At 43.8% G+C, this 15,424-nt stretch overlaps 2 protein-coding genes across 4 annotated transcripts in view; both read left to right on the top strand.

The window, feature by feature from the left end:
• The window catches only part of STIM1 (stromal interaction molecule 1), a 188,220-nt gene that overhangs the window by 41,085 nt on the left and 131,711 nt on the right, over positions 1 to 15,424 (top strand). The gene's annotated exons all lie outside the window — the stretch shown is intronic.
• On the top strand, positions 3,564 to 13,489 carry LOC123857453 (small ribosomal subunit protein eS26-like). Its single transcript, XM_054512088.2, has 2 exons — positions 3,564 to 7,351; positions 12,380 to 13,489. The coding sequence occupies exon 1, from the start codon at positions 4,763 to 4,765 to the stop codon at positions 5,105 to 5,107; it is 345 nt and encodes a 114-aa protein (XP_054368063.1). The 5' UTR covers positions 3,564 to 4,762; the 3' UTR covers positions 5,108 to 7,351; positions 12,380 to 13,489.

A 15,424-nucleotide genomic window follows, 5' to 3' on the forward strand; every position in this document is an offset into this window, starting at 1 on the left:
GACTTTAGAGCCTGTGTCTTTCTATCATTATACTATATTCCTTGACAGTTTTTTATTCTAAAAAATACTTATTGAGTTGCAGATGTGATGCTTGGTAGAAGGGTTACAAGAAAGTGTAAGATTCAGTAATCTCTGCCCTCATGGAACTCATAATTTTGGTGATAATTCACTGCCACGTTAGAGGGAATGGGGACAAGAAGTAGAGAGAGGTATAAGAGGCAGTGGGAGTTCAGGGGTCCCCAGACTTTCATGGTAGAGGATTTGTTAGAGGAGGCTTCCCAGAGAAGTAGGTACCTCAGCTAGTCTAGTGATGAAGGACATAGGCCCTGGGGTCAGTCTACCTAGGTCCCATCTTTTGCTAGTAATACTTTGGGCAAGTTACTTCACCTCTCTGAGCCTACTTCCTTATCTATAACATGGAGATAATCATATTATCTACCTCAAAGGGCTGTTGTCAAGATTAAGATGAGCTAATTCATGTTGAACATTTAGCAGATTGCCTGACACATAATAAGTTCTCATTAATTGTCATCCATTATAATTATTATTGTCTAACCTGTGTTTCTCCCGTATTCAGCTGGAGTTGAGACAAATGAAGCCAGGTTCTCTTAGGACCTCTTATTATCAATAAACTGGGAGTTTATTTAAGCGATTTCAAAATATTCCATTGAGGCCTAAGATTCTGTCAGAGTAAAAACTGCCACTTAATTGTTTCCAGGAGAGCAGCTGTTTGTATCTGGTGGCGACCCAACCTGGCATGTGCTTCCTAAAGCATCTCTGGTTAGTCCCCGGAGGTGGTATTATCTGGTAAAGACCCCTTTTTCCTCTCCTACTTCATTGGATAGGCCAGAAGCTGGCCTTCTTTAAGAAACTGGTCTATTGGGGCGCCTGGGTGGCTCAGTCGTTAAGCGTCTGCCTTCGGCTCAGGTCATGATCCCGGAGTTCCGGGATCGAGTCCCGCATCGGGCTCCCTGCTCGGCAGGAAGCCTGCTTCTCCCTCTCCCACTCCCCCTGCTTGTGTTCCTGCTGTCGCTATCTCTCTCTGTCAAATAAATAAAAACAAAACAAAACAAACAAACAAAAGAAACTGGTCTATTCCCTTGAGAGCCCATGTTTCCCCTCCCCTCCCCCCATGTTCTTTATCACTAGACTAGCGCTGATGTACCTACGTCTCTGGGAAGCCTTCCCTGGCAACTTCTCTTACCACCAAAGATTAGGGCTCCCCTCAAGCTCTCATTACCTCCTTTCCCTCTGTCTATCCCTATGTTCCCATTGCCTCTATCATAGCAATGAATATCACCAAATTATGAGTTCAGTGAGTGCAGAGATTACTAAATCTTACACTTCCTTATATCCTTGTACCTAGCATTACATCTGTAGCTCCGTAAAGATTTTTTAGAATAAACAACTGTCAAGGAATATAGTGTTAATGATAGAAAGACACAGGCTTTAAAGTTAGCAGACAGATCTGAATCCAGGTTAACTTTCTCCCAAGCTTATTGTGCTGGAGAAAGTAATGTGATTTTAGTAGTCCAAGTCCAGTTCCTATTTAGGGTCCTGTCCATTTGGGGAACTGTGGAATAATAGTACCTTTATACATGTGTACACTGCATTCTTTTATTTTTATTTTTTAATTTTTAAAAAAGATTTTATTGATTTATTTGACAGAGAGAGAGACAACACAGCAGGGGGGCTGGTAGAGGGAGAAGCAGGCTCCCCGCAGAGCAGGGAGCCTGATGCGGGGCTCGATCCCAGGACCCTGGGATCAGGACCTGAGCTGAAGGCAGACACTTAACGACTGAGCCACCCAGGCACCCCTAAAATAAGTTCTTAAAAAGTAAATTAAAAAATAAAATAAATGTTCTTCAGAATATCTCTCTCATATGAAAAGACAATAGGTATTACTCTTGCGAGACCTTTGAGATCAAGTTTGGAAAAGCTCGGATCCTTTAATATGATAAGGAAAGGTATGTAGGGTTTCCTACATTTAAAAAAAATATATTTTATTTATTTAGTTGACAGAGAAAGACACAGCGAGAGAGGGAACGCAAGCAGGGAGAGTGGGAGAGGGAGAAGCAGGCTTCCCGCTGAGCAGGGAGCCCGATGTGGGGTTCGATCCCAGGACCCTGGGATCATGACCTGAGCTGAAAGCAGATGCTTAATGACTGAGCCACCCAGGCGCCCCCCCCCAACTTTTTTTAAGCTTGAACTCATGACCGTGAGATCAAGAGTCCCATGCTCTATGGGCTGAGCCAGCCAGATGCCCCTCCTATATTTTTTTTGATTACGGAATTTCCACCCCCTCCCTGCTCCCTACTCCCAAACTCCAGACAAACCCATCTATTGACATTACATAAGACACTAGTGTTCCACGGAACACAATTAGGTAAATGAGCACAAAGTGGCTTCCTGCTTTTCTGTTAGTAAGGCTTGGAGAAGTTGAATGGCAACCTGTCCTTTGGTTGGCAAGGTAACTCCAGGGCTCCCCTTCTTTTCACAGACTGGGTTGTTGCTACAGAAAGCTGGAGATCTTGGTTAATCCACCAGTCCCTGATTATGTCCTAGAATCAATGGTAAGAGATTTAGCTAATCGAGCATCTGTAGTTGGCCTAGTCTTTTGCTTCTGGAGGAGAAGATAAATGCCCTGCTTTGAGGGAACGTCACTCAGTTTAATCAGAGAACTGTCTGTCTGCTCTCTTGTGAATTGCAGCTGGCCCAGAAGTGTGTTGGGGGTGGATTGCATTCATAATTTCAGTCTTGCAGAGTTCTGGGTTTCAGTCCTCACTCAGCTTTGACTGAGGTCCTTCTATTTTCTCAATCCTAGTTTTCTTATTTATTTCTTTTCTTTTTTTTTTTTTTTTTAGAGAAAGAGAGAGAGTGCATGAGCACAAGTGGCGGCCGGGTCGGGGGAGGGTGTGGAACAGCAGAGGGAGAGGAAGAGAGAGAATCCCAAACAGGCTCCACCCTCAGTGCAGAGCCTGATGCGGGGCTCGATCTCACGACCCTGAGATCATGACCTGAGCTGAAATCAAGAGTCGGATACTCAACTGACTGAGCCACCCAGGCACCCCGTTTTCTTATTTAAAGATGAAAATGTTGGGTTAGATTAATTGCATTCTGTAAGTAGTTATTAAACATTTACTATGACCCAGTCATTGTTCTAGGATAATAGGGACGTAGTGATAGAACACCAGATACTGCCTCATGGAACTTCATCTCATAGAGATGGTTGGATGATATGAGTGAGGAAGTATATCTTACAGATTAAGACTTTAGTGGTTGAGGATCACTGTAGTCTAGCAGGCTTCCTGGAGATGGTGTGACTTAGTCTCTAAAACTCTGTTTAAGGTTTATCTCCTGCAGAAGTTCAGGGAGGCGTTTGGATTGGAAAAATGACCTGAGTGCAAGTAGGAGTGAGCAAGGAGATTGGGGTGCTCAGGTGAAGGTGTTATCCTGTATCGCTCTTAAGCGTGGCACCCCCCAGGGCACTCTGCTGAGGGGGCATTTTCCAGGCAGCTGTAGGTAGCACTGCCAGGGAGAATTTGCAGCTAAGGACAGAGGGAGGGGCTGGTAGATGGGGGGGTGATATTGTGGGTAGAGGCAAAGAATCATAAATGATGAAGTCAGAAGTTAAAAGGATTGGGAACTGGTGAGTTGTGGCATGTGAAATGGGTCAGGGCAACAGTTCTTGTCTCAGGTTTTAAATGACAGAGGGACTTGAAACCTGAATATGTTTATATATAATTTACTAAGTTCTTACCATGAGCCAGGCACTGTTATTAACATTTTTAATGGTAAGCTGGTTTAATTTTTTATTATTTAATTCTTATTTTTAGAGTATTTAATCTTTATACCAATCCTAAGAGGGTAGGTATACTATTACTTTCTTATTTTACAGGTGAGAAAACAGAGGCCCAGAGAACTTAAATAACTTGTTCAAACTCACATGGTTAATGAGTGGTGGAATTGGGATTCAGGCCTGGATGATATATTTTAGGGTCCTTCTTCTTAATCACCATGCTGTGCAGTTTTAGGCAGTGAGAAGCCATCACAGATTTCTGGCTAGTGAACAACTTGTTACCAGCATGTGGTGCAGGGCTTTGTCCCAAGGAGAGGTGGAATTAAAAGCAGGAAGACTAGCCACAGGCTGTTGTAGTACTCACCTCACTTACTTTTGACGGTATGTAAAAGTCTTGACATGACTTCCTGAAATGGATCTGGCAGTGGCCAGCCCTACTTGTAATTAGCCCATTTTAGAAATCATTTTCCAAAGAATTTTAATCTACAGGAAGCTCTCCTATCCCTATCAAACAGGCTGTTCTAGGCAGAAGGGCCCCAGGAATCAGGTCAGGATGCCTCCTCTGGAGTCAGAGTCCAAGCAGCATTTGCAAGAGGGAAAGTATTAAGACTTCCTGCTGCCATTAGAGTTCGCTCTCCTGATATGGGGGGAATATCTCCATCATGGCTGATAGTCTGGCTGCTCATCTTGAGAGACTGGGCAAGTGGGCTGCCTTACGGAGATGTGACAGACATAGTCCTTGTCCTTGAGCAATCCACAGATTACTGAGAAGATAAGCACATAGGCAAGTACACTCAATATTGTGTCACAAGTGCTACAGTAGAGGAACATAGAAGATGTATTGGGAGAAAGGAAGGAGGGTCTAAATGCTTAGCTAGAGGGTGTCAGGGAAGGCTTCAGAGATGTTTAAGGTGGATCTTTAAGGATGACCAGAAGAGTGTCTCTCGGGTCCTCACTTCCAAGATGACCAAGGAAAGAAGGAATAATGGTCATGCCAAAAAGAGCCGTGGTCTCATGCAGCCTCTTTGCTGCACCAGCTGGGTCTGTTGTGTGCCCAAGGACAAGGCCATTGAGAAGTTTGTTATTCGGAACGTAGAGGCTGCCGCCGTCAGGGACATGTCTGAAGCAAGTGTGTTCAAGGTCGATGTGCTTCCCAAGCTCTATGTGAGACTACATTACTATGTGCGCTGTGCCATCCATAGTAAGGTAGTCAGGAATTGCTCTCGTGAAGCACAGAAGGACCCAACACCCCCACCCCAATTTAGACCTACAGGTACTGCCCCACTACCTCTACCAAAACCCATGTAAGGAGCTAAGTCCTTTGGGGGGAAAAAATGGAGATTATACTTAAAAAAACAAACAAACAAAAAAAGGATGACCAGAAGAGTACTAGGTAATGTGAGTGAAGAAATACATGGCATGTTCAAGGAATGGTGACTTGTTCCTGGTGCTGGACCGACTGTTGGGCTGCTCAGAAGGGATTCTGAATGGCAAAGAGCTTACATCCTGTTGGAGTTGAGCTTTACTCTAGATATTTAAGGCGGAGAGTCACTTGGTCAGAGTGGTGTTTTAGAAAGATCTCTTTGATGCCTGTGCTCGGGAGGCCGAGAATGGATAAGCTAGAGGCAGGAGAGCATTTGCAAATGCTGGAGGCTGGGACTAGGGTAGTGGTCATGAGGATTGACTGAAATGTGTGAGTGAAGGGCGGAGGAGGAAGTGTTAGGTGACTGGATGTTAGTGTGAGGCCATTAACACATGGAAATACAGCCTAGAGAGCTGCTGTGGGGAGTTTATGTTGGTTTTGAGATGCTCGTGGATGACATCTGCTACTTAGGGGAGAAGATAGGAGCTTTGGAGTTCCTCGGAGAGGTAGGAGCATAGCTATGGGAATGATTTCCAAGTGAGAGTAGAGATCATTAGCAATAGGTGAGGGGCGCCTGGGTGGCTCAGTGGGTTAAGTGTCTGCCTTTGGCTCAGGTCATGATCCCAAAGTCCCATTGGGCTCCCTGCTCAGTGGGGCATTTTCTTCTCCCTCTGCCCTTCTCCCTGCTCGAGCTCTCTCTCTTGCTCTCTCTCAAATAAATAAATAACTAAAATCTTAAAAAAAGAGTAATAGGTGAAGTCACCTGAGTAAAATCCATAAAGTGCGGAAAGGAAGGAGGTTGAGGATAGGGCCTAGGGGAACTCTGATATATGTAGACAGAAAAGCTAGGGAAGGAGTCTTGAGGAGGAGCAATCAGAGAGGTAGGAGAAAGTACTGTCTGGGAAGCCAGGAATGGGAAGAGTTTCTAAAATAAAGTGTCTTAAGTTTCTATTGAAGCAGAGAACAAGTAGGGTGAGCCCTGAACTGAGCTGTTGAGTCATTGGTGACCTGGTGACGGCAGTTTCAGTAGAGGGGTGGGGATGGTAGCTAGACTGCTGTGGCTTAGGGAGGGAGTAGGAGGTGAGGACACAGAGGCACCAAGTGTAGACTTCTCTTTTGAGAAAGATAGTGGTAAGGGAAGGAAGGAAAGAAGATGATATTTTGAAGAGGGACCAGAGAAGGCAGGTTCAAAGATTTTGTTTTTTCAAAGTTGGCGGAGTGGAGTGGGGAGCTGAGCTGGTCTAGGTTGAGGGAGGAGAGAGAGAGGAATGTAGCCAATGGAGGTGCCATGTCTGTCTCAGAGCTTCCTGTTCCTGTCGGAGCCCTACACTGTGGTGCTCTGTTGAAGCCTGCAGTCACAAGGAGTGTGGAGTAGGTAGGGGAGACCTGGACATTAATAATAATTAACGATAGTACTATATATTGAGTAACCTCTGCATGCTAGGCATTTTTCTAGATACATCGAACACAATTCTAATGCTCACCACAGAAGTAAGTACAGTATAGTCACCATTTTCTATGCGGAAATAGATGAGGTAAGAAACATTCAGCCAGTGAGAGGTGGAGCCAGCATTTCAGCTGAGGTCTGTGAGTCCTCAAGGTGTGCTCTTTCCACACCACTGTTGTTTTTCCCATTAGAAACTCAATCCTTGAAAGGGGGTGAGGATGGGTGGATGGCCCAGAGAGAGTAAAGGTGGAGTTCTGTGATCGGCCCTACCCTGGAGGGACTGTGACTTAATCTCTGGAGCGAAGGAGAAAGGCCTTGCTCTGTTTTCTCTCTGCTTAGCCAGTGGCTTTCACTTTATTTTTCTCCATCTTTCTGTAATTTGCCAGCAACGCCAATAGGCCCTGGCTGCTGCATATTGTTGATGACTCACAGAGCAAAAAAGGATCAATTTCTTTCTTTTTAAAAAATATTTTATTTATTTATTATTTGAGAGAGAGATTGAGAGAATGAGTGGGAGGAGGGGCAGAGGGCGAAGCAGACCCCCCATGGAGCAGGGAGCCTGATGCAGGACTCGATCCTAGGACCCTGGGATCGTGACCTGAGCCGAAGACGCTTAACCGACTGCGCTTACCCAGGTGCCCAAAAAGGATCAATTTCTAAGCCCAAGCTATTCTTTTTGACAACTTAACTGTGAGGACTTGCTGAGTTGTACAATGCCACTCTCTTTGGCACCGGGCACATGGTAAGGTTCTTCTTGATACATATTTTTATTTAAATGGAATAATTTTGGATCAGTGGAAAGAGCGAAACACTGAAAATTAGAAGGCATGATTTCCAGTGTGAGTGAGCAGCTAAGTTACTCAGGCAGGTCACTTCCCCTTGCATATTTATTTGACATAAGGCGGGGACTGTTTTACTATCCTTGTACCCACATACCTGGCTCACGGCCCGATTGAACAGGTGTCCTGAGTAAGTTATTATGGAGTAATTTAATCTGCTCTTCTGTTAAATGAGAGAGTTGGACCTTTTGATTTCTAAAAGTCATCCCAATTCTAAAAATGTGTTGTTCTATGAGGATTTATATACTTTAATTATAAAATATAAGTGTGGTAATTTATTTAGGACCTACTACTTGCCAGGCACTGTGTGATGCTCTTTACATACTTATTTTTTTAAGATGATTTTTAAAAATTTTAAATTTTGTCTTGGTTGTTTAGAAATATTAAGGTCCCTTGGGCTGTCAGCTTGACGAGGACAGTACGACCTCTGCCTGTTTACCATTGTAGCTCTAGTGCTAGACATAGTCCTGGGCATGTGATAGATGCTTAGTAAGTTTTTGTTGAACAAGTGAATGAATGGATGTTATCATCACAACAATTCTGTAACAGAGGTACTATTAGCTCCATCTTACTAAGAAAATTACAGTTCCATGGTCATAGAACTAGTATATAGCTAAGACAGAGGATTCAGACCTGTCTAACTATAGAATTATTAGTGCCTTTACCACTTAATACCACAATGCCTCCACTCAACTGATGTTTAAAAAAAAAATTTTTTTTTTTAAGTAGTCTCTACACCCAATGTGGGGCTTGAACTCACGATCGCTTACTCTTCTGATGAGCCATCTAGGTGCCCCCACGTACCTGATGTTTTAATTGAAAATTTGAAAGGAAGGAAGAGAGTGAGGAAAAATGCAGAGCAGAAAGTCAAATTTTTGTGAGGGATTGGTAATGGGGTTAGATGTTGGGCACCAAAGTTTTATGCACGTTAAGAGTTGGCAAGATTTCTAGCACCTTAAGGAAACAAAGGGCTTATAAAAGCAGCCACTATTCGTTGGCTATTTCATTACTGTGTAATAAATCAATGACATTTAGAAGCCATTTCCGTTGTTTTAAGGATCATGTTCATTGAAAACTCTCAAATTTGTGTTTCCAGCTCAGACTTCTCTGGACTTTAGACTTGTATATCTAACCTCTTAATTGAGATTTTGGATGTCAAATCAGCATTTTATTTTATTTATTTTTTTAAACTTTTTTTTTTTTAAAAGATTTTATTTATTTATTTGAGACAGAGAGAATGAGAGAGAGAGAGCACATGAGAGGGGGGAGGGTCAGAGGGAGAAGCAGGCTCCCTGCCGAGCAGGGAGCGCGATGCGGGACTCGATCCAGGGACTCCAGGATCATGACCTGAGCCGAAAGCAGTCGCTTAACCAACTGAGCCACCCAGGTGCCCTAAACTTTTTTTTAAAAAAGATATTTATTTATTTGAGACACACAGAGAGAGAAACAGCATGAGAGGGGAGAGGGCCAGAGGGAGAAGCAGGCTCCCTGCTGAGCCGGGAGCCCGATGTGGGACTCGATCCCAGGATTCCGGGATCATGACCTGAGCCAAAGGCAGTCGCCCAACCAACTGAGCCACCCAGACACCCTATTTTATTGTTTTTTAAAGATTTTATTTATTTATTCATCAGAGAGAGAGAGCACAAGCAGGGGAGTGGCAGGCAAAGGGAGAGGGAGAAGCAGGCTCCCCGCTGAGCAGGGAGCCCTCTGCGGGGCTCGATCCCAGGACCCTGGGATCATGCATGACCTGAGCCGAAGGCAGACGCTTAACCGACTGAGCCACCCAGGCCTCCGTCTAATCAGCATTTTAAACTTAACAAATTCACACTTACATTCAGTCTGTCAGCAGATCCTATTTGTTCTACCTTTAAAACGTATCCGAAATTCAGACATTTTTCATATCCTCTGCTACTACCCCCTTGATCTGAACTACTGTTGTCCCTTTTCTTGGAGAGGTAATAGCCTCTTAGTTTCCCACTTTTGCCCCTGCCTGCCAACAGTTTGTTTTAAATGGAACAGTCAGAGCGATCCTTTTAAGATGTAAATCTAATCATATAGCTCTTCTGTTCAAAACCGTATCTTTCAGAGAAAAAGTCCAAGTCCTGGGCTTTCAGTTACCTGGCTTATCTTCATCTCCGTCCACCTGCTCACCCTGCCCCGTGGGCCTCCTCACTGTTCTTTGAACAAGAGGGACATGCTCCTGCCTCGAGCCCTTCACATTTGTTTTTCCCCTCTTTTTCCTCTTTCCGTGGGGCTCCTTAGCTCATTTCTTTCAGATCTTTTGGTCAAATGCCAACCTCTCAGTAAGGATTTTTTCAGTCACTCTATTTAAAAATAGCAACTCCTTTCTCAGAGCACCCTGCAACCTCTTTCTTTGTATTTCTCCATAGCCTTTATCACCCTCTGATAGATTTCTTTCTCCAGCCCTCCACCTTGTTAGTTCCACAGGAGCAGGGATTTTCTTTCATTGCCAAGTCCTCAGTGCCTAGAATACTGACTGGTGTGTAGCCTATGCTTAGTAAGTATTTGTTGCATGAAATCTTTTGGGGCAGCTACATTGCTAGAGGCTTTATAGATATTTGTTTACTTTTCTTCACATCCCAGCAAGATGAGGAAAATTACAAGTGAGGAAAATTATTTGTCCAAGATTGCATGGCTAGAAAGTTGTAAAGCCTAGGTCTGTTCCAGGCCCCCCAAAATATTATAGAAGGACGGAGTCTAAATATTATTGCTTTGCTGCTGAGTGAAGTGTGTAAACCAGAGGCCTAGATACCAGAAGAAAGGCAAAGCCTGAACGTCCTGAATTGCGCATTGTTCATTGACTCACGTGGGAACCCACTGATATTTGTGATGCTGCTGCAGCTGGAAACCTAAAACGTACCTGGAAAGAGGCCTCTGGGTGAAATCTTCCTGTGTGCCATTTGACACACCTTTGGCTTGTACACGCAGAAAGTGTACCCCTTCTGGGTTTGGGATGATTTGGAAATTTTTCTCCCCCACTCCCTGGGAAAGACCTTCTTCCCATAGTTTGGGATAACCTTAGAGTTACTCAGGCCAGTTGCTTCACATCGCTCTTCTTTCCTGAGGCTTAATGTCAGCCAAGGTCAGAGTGTCAGCCACCTCAGGGTGTCCTGGAGTGGTACTTTCCATGGTATGTGATTAGAAAGGCCTAGGTCAGAGCTGTTCCTAGAGTAAGATGAGGCTACAGTCTGAAATATCTTTAGGGTAAAATGAGGCTGAATTCAAATGCGATCCTAATAGAAGTGTGTCACTGTCAGAAAAGAAGGTGAAGGAGAATAAGATCAGGATGCACACTGCCCCTGCCCCCCCCTCCACAGCTGGAATATACTATATCCCTCTCCTAAGTCTCAGTACCTGTAGCCACCCCCCACCATTTTTTTTTTATTGTGGTAAAATACATGTAACATAAAATCTACCATTTTAGCCATTTTTTAACTGTACAGTTGAGTGGTATTAAATGCATTCATGATGTTGTGAAACCATCACCACCATGCATCTCCAGGATGCTTTTCTTGTAAAATGGAAACTTATACCCATACACTCCCTTTTCCTGCACCACCCCCCGCCCCCCCAAGCGCCTGGCAGCCACCATTCCACTTTCTGTCTCTGTGATTTTGACTGCTCTAAAACCCAGGTGCCAGTAAGTTTGGGGTGAGGGACCTGGTGAAGGAAGCCCTGGACTTACGAGAGACCCAGACAGATGGAGCAGAAGCAGATGTGTTCAGGGTAAGAATATTCTCAGTGACATGAGGGAAGTAGAAGAAGAGGAAGTGGAAAAAAGTCATCCTGGGGTATGACATGGTCAGTGACATGTCCAGAGAATAATGAATAGTGAAGTGTGGATCAGAGTGGTCCCCAGAGTGAAATGAGATTGGAATCAGAGCTGTTCGATGGGAATAATGAAAATAGGATGAGAACCTTCCCCAGGGTAAGATAAGCCTGGGGGAAAAGTGTATGGGGTGAAAATACCCTTCTCAGGGTGAGAGAAAGAGAATAGCATGTTTGAGCAGGCGCAGGTAGCAAAGGAAGCATAGTGAGAGGAAAGAATTTTAGGGCAAAATCTTTAGGAGATGAGACTAGGGAGACCAGCAGATGTCAGATTGTAGAGAGCCTTGTATGTCCTGTTAAGGATTTGAGACTTTATTCTTTTGGCAAGGCAGAGTCCTTGAAAAGTGTAAAATAAGGGGTAGATCTGGTCAAATTTGCTTCTGGTCACTGTGCCCTGTGTTCCCAGGAGAGCTAAGGTCAGGAAAGGCTAGGCTATGGCAGCTAAGGGACTTGAGGCAGATGTTTGCTGGAAACCACAAGGATCTGGCTTATGGGTTTGAGCTGAGATATGTGAGGGAGGGGGTGGAGTCACAGGGAAATCACAGAGGCTTTCCTGGACTTGGTAAAAAACTAAGAACCTCCATAGTTGCACAGCATTATGAATGTGCTAAATGACACTAAATTGTTCACTTTAAAATGTCAATTTTTGGGGCGCCTGGGTGGCTCAGTTAAATGTCTGCGTTCAGCTCAGGTCATGATCCCAGGGTTCTGGGATGGAGTCCTGAGTAGGGCTCCCTACTCAGTGGGGGGTCTGCTTCTCCCTCTCCCTCTGCTGCTCCCCTGCTTGTGCTCACTCACTCTCTCTCAAATAAATAAATAAAAGCTTTAAAAATAAATATATAAAATGGTCAATTTTGGGGGTGCCTGGGTGGGTCAGTCGGTTAAGCATCTGACTCTGTTTCGGCTTAGGTCATGAGATCAAGCCCCTGCGTCAGGGTCTGCGCTTAGTGGGGAGTCTGCTTGGGATTCTGGTGTTCATGACATCCATGACCTGGCTCTTGTTTATTGCCTTCTCAGCAAATATCTTTGTTTTTATTCCTGCTTTCCATTTTGCTTGAATGTCTTCCTTCCTTGTCTGGTAGCTCCTCATCCTTCAGAACCCAGCTCCAGGGTCACCACTTTTCTGGAAGCCTTCTCCGATTTCCCTGCCCACAGGTAGGCAGCCCATTCGCGTTATTCTTTCATTATACTTGGTATGACTCTCTGTTAGGTATCTCACTGTATTGCGATTGCTTTGTGTGTGATCGTCACACAGCTTGGGAGGTTTTTTAAAGACAGGGGCCCCACTTTCTTTTTTTTCCTGTACCCCTCACCCAGTATTGCACAGAGATGGCTCTCACTGATTATTTTAGAGAAATTCTTATTTCTACACCATACATACCCAGTCACAAAGCGCAAATAATAGGCTATGTTGGTATTGGTCCGTATAGTGAGGTTAACAGGAGGCATCAACCCATAACTGCCTTGCATTTCTTTTCTTTCCACCCTAGCCCACAGATTCCATGGAACAGCAACTGCAAACCTCAGGGCTTAGAAATTAGTTCTTTCATCAGAAAAATAGTAAAAAAAATAAAAAATATCTGAAGTGAGTATAAATGGCAGAGTGTTAGTTGTCTTTGCCAATATTGACTCTCTCATTCTTTTTTTAATGATAGAGCACTTGAGTTTTAGCCGGGCATATATCAACTTTTTGTAACTCTTTGCAACTAAGTGTGGCCAGATGCCCAAGTTCGAACTAGTGGAGTCTAAGTGGAAATGGCGTATCTGCCACTTTTGGGGTCACGTGCTTGAAAAGAGTGGCTGAGTGTCTCTCTTGTCCTTTTTCCTTCCTGCCAGCTGGGGGATGATGAGAGCTACAGCACTTTTTGGTTCCGGAGATGGAAGTGTCACGTTGAGTGAGGATGGCAAAGTTCCACTCTCTGCCTCAGACTGCTCCCTGCTAAACTATTATATGAGAGAGAAATAAACTTCTCTTTGAGTTAATCTACTGTGAATGGGGGTCTCTTAGTTACTGCCGCGTTAGCTGCCCCCTCCCTGATGCAGGGAGGCGTTGGGTTACCGCAGTCTCAAGTTGCTTCTTCCTGCTGCTCCTGGGTGTCTCAGCCTAGTTACTGTGCTCCTCACGGTTCTTGCCTTGCCTTGTCTCTTAGCCCTAATTCCTGTTGCTCCGACGAGTCCCTAAATTCTTTTTTTTTTTTTTTAATTTTTAAAAAGATTTTATTTATTTGAGAGAGAGAGAGAGAGTGCAAGAGAGCACAAGCAGGACCAGGGGCAGAGGGAGAAGCAGACTCCCCACTGAGCGGGGAGCTGGACATGGGGCTCGATCCCAGTGTCCTGGGATCATGACCTGAGCCGAAGGCAGACGCTTAACTGCTGAGCCACCCTGAATTCCCGTGAATTCTCTCATGTACTTAAAAAAATGTATTGAGGTGAAGGTTGTACCATTATAAAATTAACCATTATAAATTGAACAATTCAGTGGCATTCAGTACATTCACAATTTTATGCCACCACTACCTCTATTCCGTTCCAGAACATTTCCACTACTCCAGAGTAGAGCACCTTACCTATTAAGCAGTTTCTTCCCATTTCCACTTCCCCCTGGCAGCCATCAACCTACACTCTCTCTGTGGATTTAATTATTCTGGGTATTTCATATAAATGGAATCATAGAATATGTAACCTTTTGTGTCTAACTTCTTTATTTTTTATTTTTTTTAAGATTCTATTTATTTTTGAGAGAAAGAGAGAGATCACGAGCATGAGCGGGGGGAGAGGCAGAGGGAGAAGCAGGCTCTCCACTGAGCAGGGAGCCCCATGTGGGACTCAATCCCAGGACCCTGGAATCATGACCCGAGCTAAAGGCAGACACCTAACCGACTGAGCCTCCCAGGCGCCCTGTGTCTAACTTCTTTAACTTAGCATAATATTTTGGAGGTTTGTCCACATTGTAGCATTTGTCAGCACACCATTTTCTTTGAAAGTGTTTTTATTGTGCAAAATATATAACATAAAATTTGCTATTTTAACCATTTTAAAGTATATAATTCTGTGGCAGTAATTACATTCACCGTGTTACACAAACATCACCATTCTCTGTTTCCAAAACTTTTTCATCATCTCCAAAGAAACTCTGTACCCATTAAGCAATAACTTCCCCTCAGCTCCTGTTAAATTTTCATCTATTTTCTGTCTCTCTGAGTTCACTTAATTCTAGATATTTCACATTTCCTGTGTTTTATATAGGATCATACAACATTTTTCCTTTTGTGTGTGGCTTATTTCACTTAGCATAATGTTCATAAGGCTCATCTGTGTTGTAGTATGTGTTAGAAAACTTCATGCCTTTTTATGGCTAGTAGTATATCATATGATAGAACCCTCCCCCCCCCCCCAATTGTTTATCCATTCATCTGGTGATAGACACTAGACCCGTGGGCTGTTTCCACCTTTTGGCTCTCAGGAGTAGTGCGGCGATAGACATGCATGTACATGTACTTGTTTGAGTACTAGTTTTTTGTTTTTTTTTTAAGTAGTCTCCATGCCCAGTGTGGGGCTCAAACTCATGACCCTGAGATCAAGAGTCACGTGCTCTATCGGCTGAGCCAGCCAGGGGCCCCTGAGTACCAGTTTTTAATTCTTTTGGCTACATACAAGACCTAGGAGTAGAATTGTGATTAAAGTATAATTCTATATTTAACTATTTTAGGAACCACTCAAACTGTTTTCCACAGCAGCCGCACTATTTTACGTTCCTACCAGAAGTGTCTAAGGGTTCCATTTTGCCTTACCTTTGTCAATACTAGTTATTTTTCATTTTGTCTGTTTTAATTACAGCTATTCTAGTGAGTGGTTCGTGGTGTCTCACCATGTGTGTTTTTTTAAAGGATTAAAAAAAATTTTTAAGTACAATCTACTCCCCAACGTGGGGCTTGAACTCAGTACCCCAAGATCAAGAGTTGCATGCTCTACCGACTGAGCCAGCCAGTCACCCCTCATTGTGGTTTTGATTTGCATTTCCCTAATGATGAATGATGTTGAACATTTTTTCATGTATTTATTGGCCATTTGCATCTTTGGGGAAATGTCTGTTCAAGTCCTTTGTCCATTTAAAATTAGGTTGTCCT

This window comes from Mirounga angustirostris, unplaced genomic scaffold (genome assembly GCF_029215605.1).
Source record: "Mirounga angustirostris isolate CCGP_5_RB_7025 unplaced genomic scaffold, mMirAng1.0.hap1 SCAF_13, whole genome shotgun sequence".
Lineage (NCBI taxonomy): Eukaryota > Metazoa > Chordata > Mammalia > Carnivora > Phocidae > Mirounga > Mirounga angustirostris.